General features: G+C 39.1%; 1 protein-coding gene across 5 annotated transcripts in view; it reads left to right on the top strand.

Moving 5' to 3' along the window:
• FAM13B (family with sequence similarity 13 member B) overlaps nt 1-13,725 on the top strand; it is a 161,815-nt gene that overhangs the window by 122,749 nt on the left and 25,341 nt on the right. For all 5 annotated transcript variants that reach the window (XM_075601594.1, XM_075601595.1, XM_075601591.1 and 2 more), the window contains one exon: nt 5,381-5,476. In XM_075601594.1, the coding sequence (XP_075457709.1) occupies nt 5,381-5,476 (96 nt within the window). The remainder of the gene's footprint in view (nt 1-5,380; nt 5,477-13,725) is intronic.

The raw sequence follows: 13,725 nt of genomic DNA, 5'->3' as shown, positions 1-13,725 counted from the left end.
GTGGGCTAAAAAAAAAAAGTGTAGGCGGAACTGCTTCTTTAAGTTACTGTATGAAACAACATACAATGAAAAAGGTGTCATATGGCTTAAAGCTTTTACTTTATTGCAACCACAACATATTTTTTCTGTTTAGAACTACACATTACCTTGATGGAGTCACAACCATAACACAGAAATTGGTTGCAGATCAGAAGAAAATGCACTTAAATTTTATATTTGTCCGGCAGCCAATTTTTACATTTTTATATAATTTGGGGCATTAATGATAAAGGTACAAGTAATGTAAGTAATTAAAAACAAAAACTTTTAACAAAATATGAAATGGAAGCATCCTAAACTCAACTTTGTGCAGACTCACAACTATTTTAATTCATCACTTCAAGGACCAAATTGAACCAATGACATTAAGGATTTAAATCTAGGTGATTTTTTTCTTTTTTTACAAAAATTAACACATAAGTATTTTATACAATATTTTATACAATATTTGTTTAATTTATATTTCTAATTTTTTTTTTACCAGGAAGTAATACATTGAGAGTTACCTCTCGTTTGCAAGTATGTCCTGGGCACAGAGTTATAACAATACATGTTTACATTAAAAGAACAGAGGTTATACAGTCAATTCACAGCCGATTCCCCGGTCTGCAGTGAGCTGCAGGAAGAGAGACCGGGGGGGGAGTGACGGGGCGCGGCCATGACGTCACCCGGCAGGTTCGCCCTCATTGGCTGAACCGCCGGGGGCGTGGCTTAGCGCTCCGTCGCGAGTCCTGCTCTCAATTTTCTTGAGAGCAGGAGCAACTCTCGCCACAGCGCTGCGGCCCCCCCTCGCAGTGGGCCCGGCGCCATTGAGGGGAGGGCTCTCGTCCCTGCAGCGGGCGCTGCAGTAGCCAGCGGGGACCAGGCCTAAGACATGTTAATGCGCTCACAAGTGATCTTTTTATTTGCTATATATATTATATATATATTCAATTGAATATCAGGTGCGCAAAAACATAAAGATTAAATGTTATTTCTACACTATGCAGCCACGATGCTGGTTTTAACACAAAAAACACAATATAAATGATATACAATGCACCCTGCGCAATATAGAAATATATTATTGTAACAAGATCTCTAAATGACTATGTAAAAAAACATCCAAAGTCCAAAAGAAAAAATGATAACTTTAGATATACCAGAGTGTTAAAAGGTAAACAAGGACATATGTATTAATGTAGCACCAGCATATAGTCAATTTGTATAAAGATATATATATATTCATTGTAACATCGCCGGAAGAAGAGATCAGTGTATCTCGAAAGCTCGCACAAATAAAAGCATTTCGTTAGCCACAGAACGGTATCATCTATTTATTTTTTGATTAAATATATATATATATATATATATATATATATATATATATATCACAGAAAATAGACCTAGTCGCAAAAATAGGGGGAAAAAAGAAAGAATATGGAGTAGTACATCCAGGTGAAACCTGACTCTGTCTACAGCAGGGCTGGATTAACCATTAAGCAAAATAAGCACATGCTTAGGGCATCAAGGGAAGAGGGGCACCACAGAAATTTTCCATTGCCAGATTTAATTGTAGAAGACAATATTGAGTGTGCCTTTCCAAATGTAGACAGTTGCTTTCGTATATTTTTAACATTAATGGTCACAAATTGCTCAGCTGAGCGTTCATTTTCTCAGTTGAAGTATATTAAAAATCCCAACAGAACAACTATGCAACAAGGCAGACTGGATGCCTTATCTCTACTAAGTATAGAAGCAGATGTGTTACGTAAGATTCGTTTTGAGGCTCTGATCAAAGTCTTTGTAATTAGAAAAAGTAGGAGAAAACTTGTCAAATATAAATAAAGTGGAAGTATACAAAAATAAACATTTTCCATCTTACTGTAAGTTTTGTTTCATTTCGAAAAATACAATTTTATTTTTTGGTTAATTATTGTTTATATTTTGAATTGGATATATATGGAGGCACCAAAATCTTTTAAGTGCTTAGGGCCTCTAAAGGTCTTAATCCGGCCCTGATCTGCATATAAGTATTGCACTCATGTTTAGATTTCTTTTAACTTCGCATCTCTCCACAATATGGGACTGGAACCACAGTAACCCTGAAGAAGCCGACCGTTGAAACACATAGGGTGAAGGAGCATTCCTCAGAGGCAGATAGAGTGAAGGAGGAAATCCCTATCTGGGAGTGCGAACGATCCAGGCACTGATGTACAGTACATCATCGGGGGTGGGGCCAGTAAGACGCAAGGTGTTCAGCATCCAACTCCCAGAGAGATCACGGCTGTCTTAGAGCGCATTATTTTATGCATTGATGTCCCTCGAGTGATACCAGGAGCAAGGGAAGACGACAACTATCCTATTGTTTCAGTTCATATCCTGACACCAGTTCCTGTCCTTTTACAGCGGTTCCAGTCCCAATTTGTGGAGAAATGCGAAGTTAAAGAAATCTAAATGTGTGTGCAATACTTAACTGTAAATAGTCAATTTTTACCTTGACGTACTCAAGTTTCTTTCTTTTGTTTCCCTATTTTTGCGCCTAAGTCTATTTTCTGTGAACTTTCTATTTTTTAAACTTTTGTGGGGTTGAAGACTTATTAGCCGCATCTGTTAGGGATAGCTTTAGTCAATTTGTGATGACTGGTTGCACTTATTACAGTATTTGTATTCACTTAACTAGAATATGTGTTTTTGGATATAATCCAGTGTGTGTGTGTGTGTGTGTATGTGTGTGTGTGTGTGTGTTTTAGTTTTAAAAGAATGCGCTCGTATTACTTATACATTTAGTGATTCACTCATTAGAATAATATAATAATATATTTTTTTTTTTAACCATCGAACACTAATAGTGTTTATATAGTATACCCTCTTTGAATTCTATGGTTTTACATATCAGGACATTATAACAATCTGTTCCTTAGCAGGTCTTAAAATTAGGTAAATACAACCTCAGATGAACAACAACACATGACATATTACAACGTGTTATGATTTATTTAACAAAATTTATGCCAAAATGGAGAAGCTATGCGTGAAAAACTAAGTACACCCTTACTGCTTCCATAGGAATTAAGATGCTTAGTAGCAGACAGGTGCTGCTAATCAAATGCCCTTGATTAATTGATCATCAGCAAGTGTGACCACCTCTATAAAAGCCGAAGTTTTAGCAGTTTGCTGGTCTGGAGTATTCAGGTGTGTTAACACAATGCCAAGGAGGAAAGACATCAGCAATGATCTTAGAGAAGCAATTGTTGCTGCCCATCTGGGAAGGGTTATAAGGCCATTTCCAAACAATTTAAAGTACATCATTCTACAGTGAGAAAGATTATTCAAAAGTGGAAAACATTCAAGACAGTTGCCAATCTTCCCTGGAGTTGGCGTTCCAGCAAATTCACCCCAAGGTCAGACCGTGCAATGCTCAGAGAAATTGCAAAAAAAAAAAAAAACAAGAGTTACATCTCAGATTCTACAGGCCTCAGTTTAGCATGTAAAATGTTAAAGTTCATGACAGTACAATTAGAAAAAGACTGAACAAGTATGGTTTGTTTGGAAGGGTTGCCAGGAGAAAGCCTCTTCTCTCTAAAAAGAACATGGCAGCACGGCTTAGATTTGCAAAGTTGCATCTGAACAAACCACAAGACTTCTGAAACAATGTCCTTTGGACAGACAAGACCGAAGTGGCCATAATGCACAGCGCCACGTTTGGCAAAAACCAAACACAGCATATCGGCACAAACACCTCATACCAACTGTCAAGCACGGTGGTGGAGGGGTGATGATTTGGGCTTGTTTTGCAGCCACAGGACCCGGGAACCTTGCCGTCATTGAGTCGACCATGAACTCCTCTGTATACTAAAGTATTCTAGAGTCAAATGTGAGGCCATCTGTCCGACAGCTAAAGCTTGGCCGAAATTGGGTCATGCAACAGGACAATGATCCCAAGCACACCAGCAAATCTACAACAGAATGGCTGAAAAAGAAAAGAATCAAGATGTTGCAATGGCCCAGTCAAAGTCCAGACCTCAACCCGATTGAAATGCTGTGGCGGGACCTTAAGAGAGCTGTGCATAAACAAATGCCCACAAACCTCAATGAACTAAAGCAATGTTGTAAAGAAGAGTGGACCAAAATTCCTCCACAACAATGTGAGAGACTGATAGTCATACAGAAAACGATTACTTCAAGATATTGCTGCTAAAGGTGGTTCTACAAGCTATTGAATCATACGGTATACTTAGTTTTTCACACATTGCTTCTCCATTTTGGCTTTATTTTTGTTAAATAAATCATGACACAGTGTAATATGTCATGAGTTGTTGTTCATCTGAGGTTGTATTTACCTAATTTTAAGACCTGCTAAGGAACAGATGATTGTTATGTCCTGATATGTAAAACCATAGAATTCAAAGTAAGCGTGTGTGTGTGTGTGCGTGTGTGTGTGTGTGTGTGTGTGTGTATATATATATATATATATATATACAATTTCTAACAAGAATTAGATTGTGATCCCAAATATGTCAAACTGTAACTATGTATGTCAAGAATTATATTACTTATAATGATTAAAAAGTGCAATATGTGCAAAGTGACATATTTATCAATAATTAAGTACTCAATAATAATTAAAAGGAACTAAAATTTAGACAGTTGTATTGACAGAATATATCCGCATTCCCACCCGAGTAATCAGAAGTCTTCTCCGGCAGTACTCATCGCAGTGAGATTCTCAACTCCCACTTTCTAGAATTTCTATTTGTGAAAGGAGATAAGCGCAAGGAGAACACCAATAGTGTAATATTGTTTTTCAAGGAAGCATTTGGTAAGTATCGCACTCACATGATGTCAAATATAAACAAGCATATAAAATCATGTACGGCATGAGCTCACTCATCCGTAGGTACTCCCGTCTAGTTGTTAACAGATGGGAGTACTTTTGGACGAGTGAGATCATGCCGTATAATATTTGATATGCTTGTTTATATTTGAAATCATGTGAGTGAGATACATTTCTTGAAAAACAATATTACACTATTGGTATTCTCTTTGCACTTGTCTCATTTCACAAAAATATGTACAGTACATACTATATATATATATATATATATATATATATATATATATATATATATATATATACATACACACTAATTGTTTCTTTTTATGGTCTTACTGTTAACACCTCAATGCTTGCTAGGTGTTATTGTTTCACGGAGGTTGGCAATAAGTATAATTAAGGGCACATTAATAAAAAGTGTTGTACCCTATTTAACCACTGTATCTTATTTTGTATAAAGTGGAGTATAGCATAACTGTCATGTAAGGATAAAAAATATAATTGATATGCATTCTTGTTATGAAGGTCACAAGAGAAGAAAGACAAATCGTGAAACCACTGTACGACCGATATCGTCTTGTGAAGCAGATGCTGGCGCGAGCAAGCATTACTCCAATCCTTGTAAGTAAAATAAATAGATTTTTTGCTCATTTGACATAATGCAAAGATGAAAACACAATTGTTTATTAATAATTTTTCAGGTTTACTTATTGATTTAATTAACCTTTATGTCAACTCTGCAACTATTTTAGATTTTCAGCACAGGCCTAAACTACTACTACAAAGATCGCTAGCAACTATTGTGACAACACACAGTAGCTCTTCAGCAGATTTATGAAAAAAGGGAGTTTCAGAAAAGAAAAAGGAAATGCCATTAATAGCATCATTTCTAAAATTCTATTTAAAAAATCTGGTGAGGCAAATTTTTAAAAGTTCATTTGAATTACAATCCGTGTATCACCCTTAAAAATAATAATTATCACCACTGTGTATAGCAAATAATTCCCATTGAAGGGACTGTCCTGCCTAAATTGAAGGTGAACTAGGGACAGTAGCATGTTTAATAGGTTAAATATAGCTTTTTTTAATAACTAGCGGATTATTATTTTAAAATAGTTATTTCACCTTTAACATTCCTATGGTAAACAAATGCCTTATATAGGTTTATAATCTTTATCTAATGTATTTTGGTTTATTAGTACTCCAAAATCTGTTCTTTGTAATAATAATAATAATTAATGATAAACATACACTAAGCAGTTGATATACTTGAATCTAGTTTTCCCAGAATATACCAAAAGGTAAAATTAGTTAATTTAAGGTTGATTTAATCTTCCTAAGGGAGTCCTTTACTCTTAAATTGGATGGCCCCTTTAACATCGTACAATTATGGTAGTCTTCATTTAGTGGCTTTTATTTAATTTTTTTCTTCAAAGTAAGAACAATTGCACTATTAATATCTATAAAGGTATGCAGGGGATTTTGTGTAATACAGTATATGTGTTCAGCCAACATAATTAAGATGTACTGTACAGTGGCATACTTACAGTAAATGCTGATAATTACACACAGGCCTGCAAAGGCTGGGCCTACTCGTGAGATAAAGCCTGGATATTCGTAGCAAAGCATCAGTCCTCTTTGTTTAAATCAATCAAACGTTGATAGTGATGTTAGTGACTCATGGCGCCCTAGTATAGAACAGTGGTGTGCAAACTGAGGGGCGCGCAAGATTATTATGGGGGGGCGTGGGCTGCGTGCGGGGAAACCTGGGGGGCAGGCAGAGCTGTGCACGGGCGGCCAGAAGCTACGTGCTGAGACTGCTTCTCTGATCTGTTTCAGAGGGGGCGGGGCTTTCCTTCCCTGCACACAGACATCCCCTCCTCCTCCTGTGTTACCCGTCCCAGTTTTCAGCAGGACAGGAGCAGGCTTACAGTAGTACTTCCTCTCCCCCCCTCCTCCCCCCAGGTGAAAATCTGTGACTTATGATTTTGTGTTGTCTGTCTGTGTGTGGTGTGATTGAGTATGTGTGTTGTGCCTGTGGTGGTTGTAATTGAGTGTGTGTTGTGATTGAGTGTATGTGTATCTGTGTTTGGTTGTGATTGAGTGTGTGTGTTGTGCCTGTGGTGGTTGTAATTGAGTGTGTTGTGATTGAGTGTATGTGTATCTGTGTTTGGTTGTGATTGAGTGTGTGTGTTGTGCCTGTGTTGGTTGTGATTGAGTGTGTGGTTTTTTTGCGCACACACAGCGCACTGCACACACTCGCAGCGCACTTCACACACTCGCAGCGCACTGCACACTCGCAGCACACTGCACACACTCGCAGCACACTGCACACACTCGCAGCACACTGCACACACTCGCAGCACACTGCACACACTCGCAGCACACTGCACACACTCGCAGCACACTGCACACACTCGCAGCACACTGCACACACTCGCAGCACACTGCACACACTCGCAGCACACTGCAGACACTCGCAGCACACTGCAGACACCTGCATCACTCACTGCACACACTCTCAGCACTCACTGCACACACTCTCAGTACTCACTGCACACACTCTCAGCACTCACTGCACACACTCTCTGCACTCACTGCACACACTCTCTGCACTCACTGCACACACTCTCTGCACTCTCTGCACTCACTGCACACACTCTCTGCACTCACTGCACACACTCTCTGCACTCACTGCACACACTCTGCACTCACTGCACACACTCTCAGCACACACTGCACACACTCGCAGCACTCACTGCACACACTCGCAGCACTCACTGCACACACTCGCAGCACTCACTGCACACACCCCTACCTCCTGTGTCAGCTGCTGGAGCATCGTGGACCTGCCTGCGGGGATCGGGTCTGGGGGGGTGATTGGTGCGGGGCTGGGGGATCGGTGCCGGGCTGGGGTGCGGGGCTGCTGGCGGGGGGGAACGGTGCCGGGCTGGGGTGAGGAGCTGCTGGGGGGGGGATCTGTGCAGGGCTGGGGTGAGGGGCTGCTGGCGGGGGGGATAAGTGCCGGGCTGTGGTGCGGGGATCGGGGTTGGGAGGGGAATCGGTGCTGGTAGAAGTACGGTGGCTGCCGGCGCCTCACTCCACCTCTTCCTCCCGATCGGGCGCGCGGCGGCCATTTTTAAAAACAATTAGCACGACCCCGGTTATAGCACGGTCGGATCGGGTGGCCCCCGAGGACCGCGCTATAACGGAGCTGAGCTGTATTTGTATTTACATTGTATACTGTTTAATAAAGGTTTTTTTTTTTTCATGTTATTGATTACATCAGGCAGGGGGGGCCCGAGAAATTTCATGGATGAAAAGGGGGGCTCAGCATAAAAAGTTTGCTCACCCCTGTATATAGAAAATGGAACTTGCCCAATCACAAACCTCTGAGTTTGTATCCACCAACAGGTCTGGCATCTAATTAAGCAAGTAATTAACTATTCCCCAAAATGCAGGGGTGTTTTTTGATCGCCTATATAAGTATAACTATCATTATCTGAACCAACCTATGTCAGAACCTACATAATACTATTGGTGGTTTTAATTGTCACCTACCTTTAGGTGATTCTAATTAACCTTATCATTTTTATATTGTTTGTATAAATAAAGTTACATTTTTAGCACTCATCAGATTACTTATTTTTACCTGTTATGGGGTAACCAGTCATATCCACCTTTATCCAACTGAGTGCTAGTCGCATATATCATTTACACGTATGTATAACCTGAAATTTACTACAGAGGCATCATGTGAGTGCACATATCTGGGTTTTCACGTTTCCCTCCTCTTTGGAGAGAAACACCTCCCTTTTGCTACTGTTATCAATACCCTAGTACACCCTAGCCACCACCAAGGTTGAGCGGTTGCATCTTCAATTCTGCAGCCTGGATATTCATATGTAAAAGTAAATGTATTGCTTAAGAAAGGTAAAAGTCCTACCATCTATCCTTACATATCAACAATTAATAGTCTAATATTATATTATTATTTTGTAAAAAGTCGAATTTAAATTTAGATATCCGGTAGCATGTGTATATTGCTTCAGATAATGACGTCCAATGCAGCAAAGTGTTGTGGCATAAAAATGTCAGTTCCTAAAAACTGAACTGCTTTCACAACCTATGGTGGTTTGGGTTGGTTGACTCTTAAGGAAATAATTCTATATAGTGTCATCTGGGCGTTTGGGCCATTTTCAGCGGCAAACCAGAAAGAAAACTGCTTGAATATCTGGGTTATTCATTAAATACCGAATGGAAACTCCAATTCAACTCAGTTGTATTTTACATGCCATAGTGCCCGATCAGCACTATCACACTTTATTGTATAACCCTCTAAGTTCTCCAGATAATTATTTGTGGTCCTACTACACAATGCATATAATATATGCGCAAAGATCCAAAATGTACTGTGTACTTTTATTTTTTTCTGGTTCATGGATAGCTTTTTGCTCATAGTTCTGTTCATTGACTGCCTCATGCTAATATTTTATGGTTGTTTTTGAAATGGGAATTTTCGTCTGTGTGATGCATAAGATTTTTAAACTATTCCCCTAAAAATCCCTCATGATCCATGAAAATACAGAAAAGGGCAAAGAAAATAGTGCTATGGCACGACCGGGGCTTAGAGGGAGAGGAGGGCAATGAAAAAGCAGTTTCATATATTACACTAAAGGGACATTTTACTATGTAACTTTGAAATACTTATTCTTTGAAATGGTTTTAGTAAAAACCCGGCCTCCAAACCTTGGTCATCTTGTTTTGTGAACCAAATATAAAATGGTGGTTACCAAAGACAAAATAATTGCTCTTGAGGTAGTCTTGTTTAAAATTAAATAAATAAGGCAGCAAGTGTGACCATACTTTGATTTCTTAAAGCAGCGTTTCCCACACCTTTTTTTTTCCGTGGCCCGGTTATTTTTATACTTCTCCTTCGTGACCCACTAAAAATTTTATTGCCTATTCTGGCCTATAGGTAAAATAAAACAGATATGAATGTCCATACAGTTTTCATATATTATAATAAAAAAGCATTTACTCTTACAAAAATGTAAAAAAAAATCAAACTAATTATTAATGAGAAGTGTGATGCTGTTTCTTGTTAACTAGAAACTTCAAGTTTGGAGAAAAAGATGATAACTTTATTCTTTGATCCGGTTCGACTTCCAGTCGGTTTCTATATTTATTTTTTTAGGAAAACCAATGTTGAAAAGCCTGCTTCACACTTATAGGTCTTGACAAAGGGCATTAGAAATGTTATCGCTTTTTCTGCTAAAACTGGGTACTCCTGATGACAAGACAGCCAAAAATCCATCAGTGGTATTCTGTCGAAGATGTCTTTGAGTGCCGTGTCACACAACAGTTCAATTATAAAAAAAAATCTGAATCCTGCAATTCTGTCTCGGATTCTACGTTCACTGTAAAAGGGTTCCTTATCCATGCTTTGTTGCTGTTGATTGGGGGGAAATATTCCTTCATACTTGTCTCCAGTCCTAGCAGATGTTCCTTAATAGCAGCTGAAAGCTCATCCGGCATGGAACTCATGTTATACTCTTTTTGAAATTCTGTTAGCTTTGTAAAAGCTTTGTAATTCCCTGCTTTCACACGACGGGACCACAAATTGAGTTTTTTCATTGCAGTTTCCACCTTCTCTTGCACTTTAAATACAGTTACATTGCTACCTTGTAATGTCAGATTGAAATTATTTAAAAAAATAAAAAATGTCACAAAGGTAGGCTACCTTGATTATCCAATTGACATCATAGAAACTGTCTTTCAATTCAAATATTACATCCCTAGCCGTTGGGGGATGTTGGTCTAAGAACATTAAAACTTCTTACTTCATTTAAATAAGTCTTTTTAAAACATTCCCTCTTGATAGCCATTGCACCTAGTAGTGTAAAAGAAGATGTTCATGTTCACTCCCCATTTCTTTGCACAACGCAGAGAATATTCTTGAATTTAGTGGACGAGATTTTATAAAGTTTATAAATTTTACGCACTCTTGCATAGTTGCAGTAAAAAGCAATGGCATTTTTTTGACGGTCAATGCTTCTCTGTGAATGCTACAATGCACCCATACACAGACCTGTGCTACGGCTTTGATCCTCGGAAAAAGTCCAGTACGAGCACCTGTTATTGCGTGTGCTCCTTCACTACTCAGTCCCACACATTTTTTCCATTCAATGCAATTTTGATTGATGTATTGTAATTATCAATCAAATTAAAAATTTCTTCAGCTGTTCTTGTTGTCAGAGGTTTACAAAAGAGAAATTCGTTGTGAGTTGTATTGTCAAAATCGTATCTCACAAAACACATTAGATTGGCTTTGTCCGATACGTCTGTACTTTCGACTTGCAAGGGAAAAAAACTACACTCAAGTGACTTACGACAATTTATTTCATATTATCTGCCATCTCCATGATTCTATGCTTCACTGTGTTATTTTATAGTGCCAGCATATTTACTTGGTTCTCCTGCTTTTTATCACATATTCGAGATGCTAACATTTTCATTCCTGGAAATATTAATTTCTCGGCAATTGTGTTAGGATAACCAGTTTCAGCAATTAATTTTGATATTTCATATGAAGCCATTACAAGGTTTTCAGATTGAGCTCCCCGAGAAAAATTCAAAGACAGTCTTTTTAGTAGCAATTAATTCTCTCTTTTTATTTATGACGAAATCTATTGGCTTATTACTGTATTCCGGATGTTTCAATTCCAAGTGCCGCTTCAACTTTGAAGGTTTCATGGACTCGTTTGAAAGTGCCGCATAACAAATAACACATAATGGTTTGTCATCAGCACCCTTGATGAACCCGAATTGTATGTAGTCCTCAGAATACTGTCGGGTCCAGGACTCCCTTCTTTTTTGTAAAAATAGTAGACTGCACATGGTGCGGCCGTTTGTTATTGCCACACTCAGAACTGGTGCCCAGCTGCACATCACTCGACTGTCTGTTGTTGCCGCCCTCAAAACTTGTACCCGGCTGCACATCACTTGATTGTCTATCGGTGCTAATCGAAGAGTTCGTAACCGGAACATTGTTTGTTGGTTGTTTTTGTACCCATTTATCCATCGTCAAATTAAACGCAATCAGTAAATACAAAAGAAAAAACAAGCTCTCTCTCGACACTTAACTCAAACTGAATGAGCGGAGTGGGTGCGGGCGGTTAAAACAAAAGACAGACGAATCGGGCGGTGGCGCCAAAGCGCTGTCGCGTGTCTCTCCCGCGGCCGCGCAGCCTCACCTTTGGTTAGGCTACTTTGCCGCGAACAACGAGACTCCGAAACGGCGAGGCGCGGATGCAGACGGAGCACGTCGTTCATCTCGATTAATTTAATTATTTATTTAATAGTCCCGATTCAACGTTATTTATTCCTATTTTAGAGTTTCGTGAAAAAACAAAAACCCAAAAACGAAACACCTAGTTTTTCGAGAGTTTTTTAAGGCGACCGGCATTTTGCTTTCGTGGCCTGGTGCCGGGTTGCGACCCACCATCTGGGAAACGCTGTCTTAAAGAATGATAATAAAATGTCTCAGTTTATGAGAATTATCAACAAAGTCAGTATTTTGATACTAAATAGAAATATTTATTATTGTCATCTCACACTTTCAAAAACATGTGATTTAACCTGTTCAGGTTAAACATGCAATCCCACAGTCTGTTCGTTACATTTCTTAGGTGCCTCTGAATAGTAAAATGTTTGTCAATGACGTGTTTTCTTTGCCCTTATCCCATTTTGTCCTTATAAACAACTAAGTTAAGGGCAAGTGGGACAAGCACTTGCTTAACATACAGTGATATCAGACAAAAGGTCGGAGCCAGAAAAACTGAAACACCTCCCAAGTCGAACTTTAAAAAATAAATTAAACATACTTATAGATGTCAGATTTGGGCAAAAAGGTATCAATTGCCTAGGTGAGACCTCTTAAACATGTCACTGGATTTAGGAGGGATTGCCCCTTCAATAAATAGGTAGTGTGTCAACCCTCTTAATTAAATAAAAGGAGATGCTAACCTTAAAGATATAAGAAAGGGCTCCGGAGCTGGACTGCGTTCATTTCAGCTCCGGGGTCCCCCTGGTTCCCGAGATACTTACCAGAGAAGGTGCCGCTGGAACTTGATGGATGTTTAAATCCCCCACGCACGCGGGGCAATAGGTAGCAGGGACAATGACGTTGCAATTTCCTATTGGCCCTCATTACGCCTGTGACTTATATCTTCACTTTGTTTTCACTGGAGGGGGCACTTCCCGTTAAGTACAGTATCTCATCTAGTTGTCTTGATTACTATGGATCTTGATCACCCGATTATTTCATATAAAAGTAAAATACACATACAGTAGACAATACATTACAGAGATGTTACAAACACAATGAGGGATCCTTCAAAAATACAGACGTAAATTGCTCTTAATTAATGCAAATATACTTTACAAAAAAAATACAAAAAGTACCAAACTAGATATTATAAATAAAGGTCTAAAAATACTAACAAACAAAGACGTTATGCGGGAAATCTTGGACAAATGTAATTCAACTGGTTTACTGTGTGTTAGAATTGTGTCTTGCCACTCAATATTGCACTCCTGGTGCCGTGTACTGCCACTCCGGTTCAGTCATTCCCTAGGGGTTGGTGAGATGTCTCCAAAGGGTCGCCCCCCAAAAATGTATTTAATGGTTGATCCCAGTCAGTATAATGGGTTCCTGAGTCCATCTAGGGAATGTGCACTTAGTAATGCCCAAAACTGCACCTTAGCATGGATCTTATAGCTGCAAATTAGAGCAGGAAGCTTTGCATCCAAGGCACAAGGCATTGTGGGGCGTAAATTTGGAAGCTCCTGCAGTAATTTACGCTTTA

The sequence above is a fragment of the Ascaphus truei genome, chromosome 5 (assembly GCF_040206685.1).
Source record: "Ascaphus truei isolate aAscTru1 chromosome 5, aAscTru1.hap1, whole genome shotgun sequence".
Lineage (NCBI taxonomy): Eukaryota > Metazoa > Chordata > Amphibia > Anura > Ascaphidae > Ascaphus > Ascaphus truei.
Note: the sequence above shows the minus strand (reverse complement) of the source record. Positions and strands in the feature narration are given on the sequence as shown.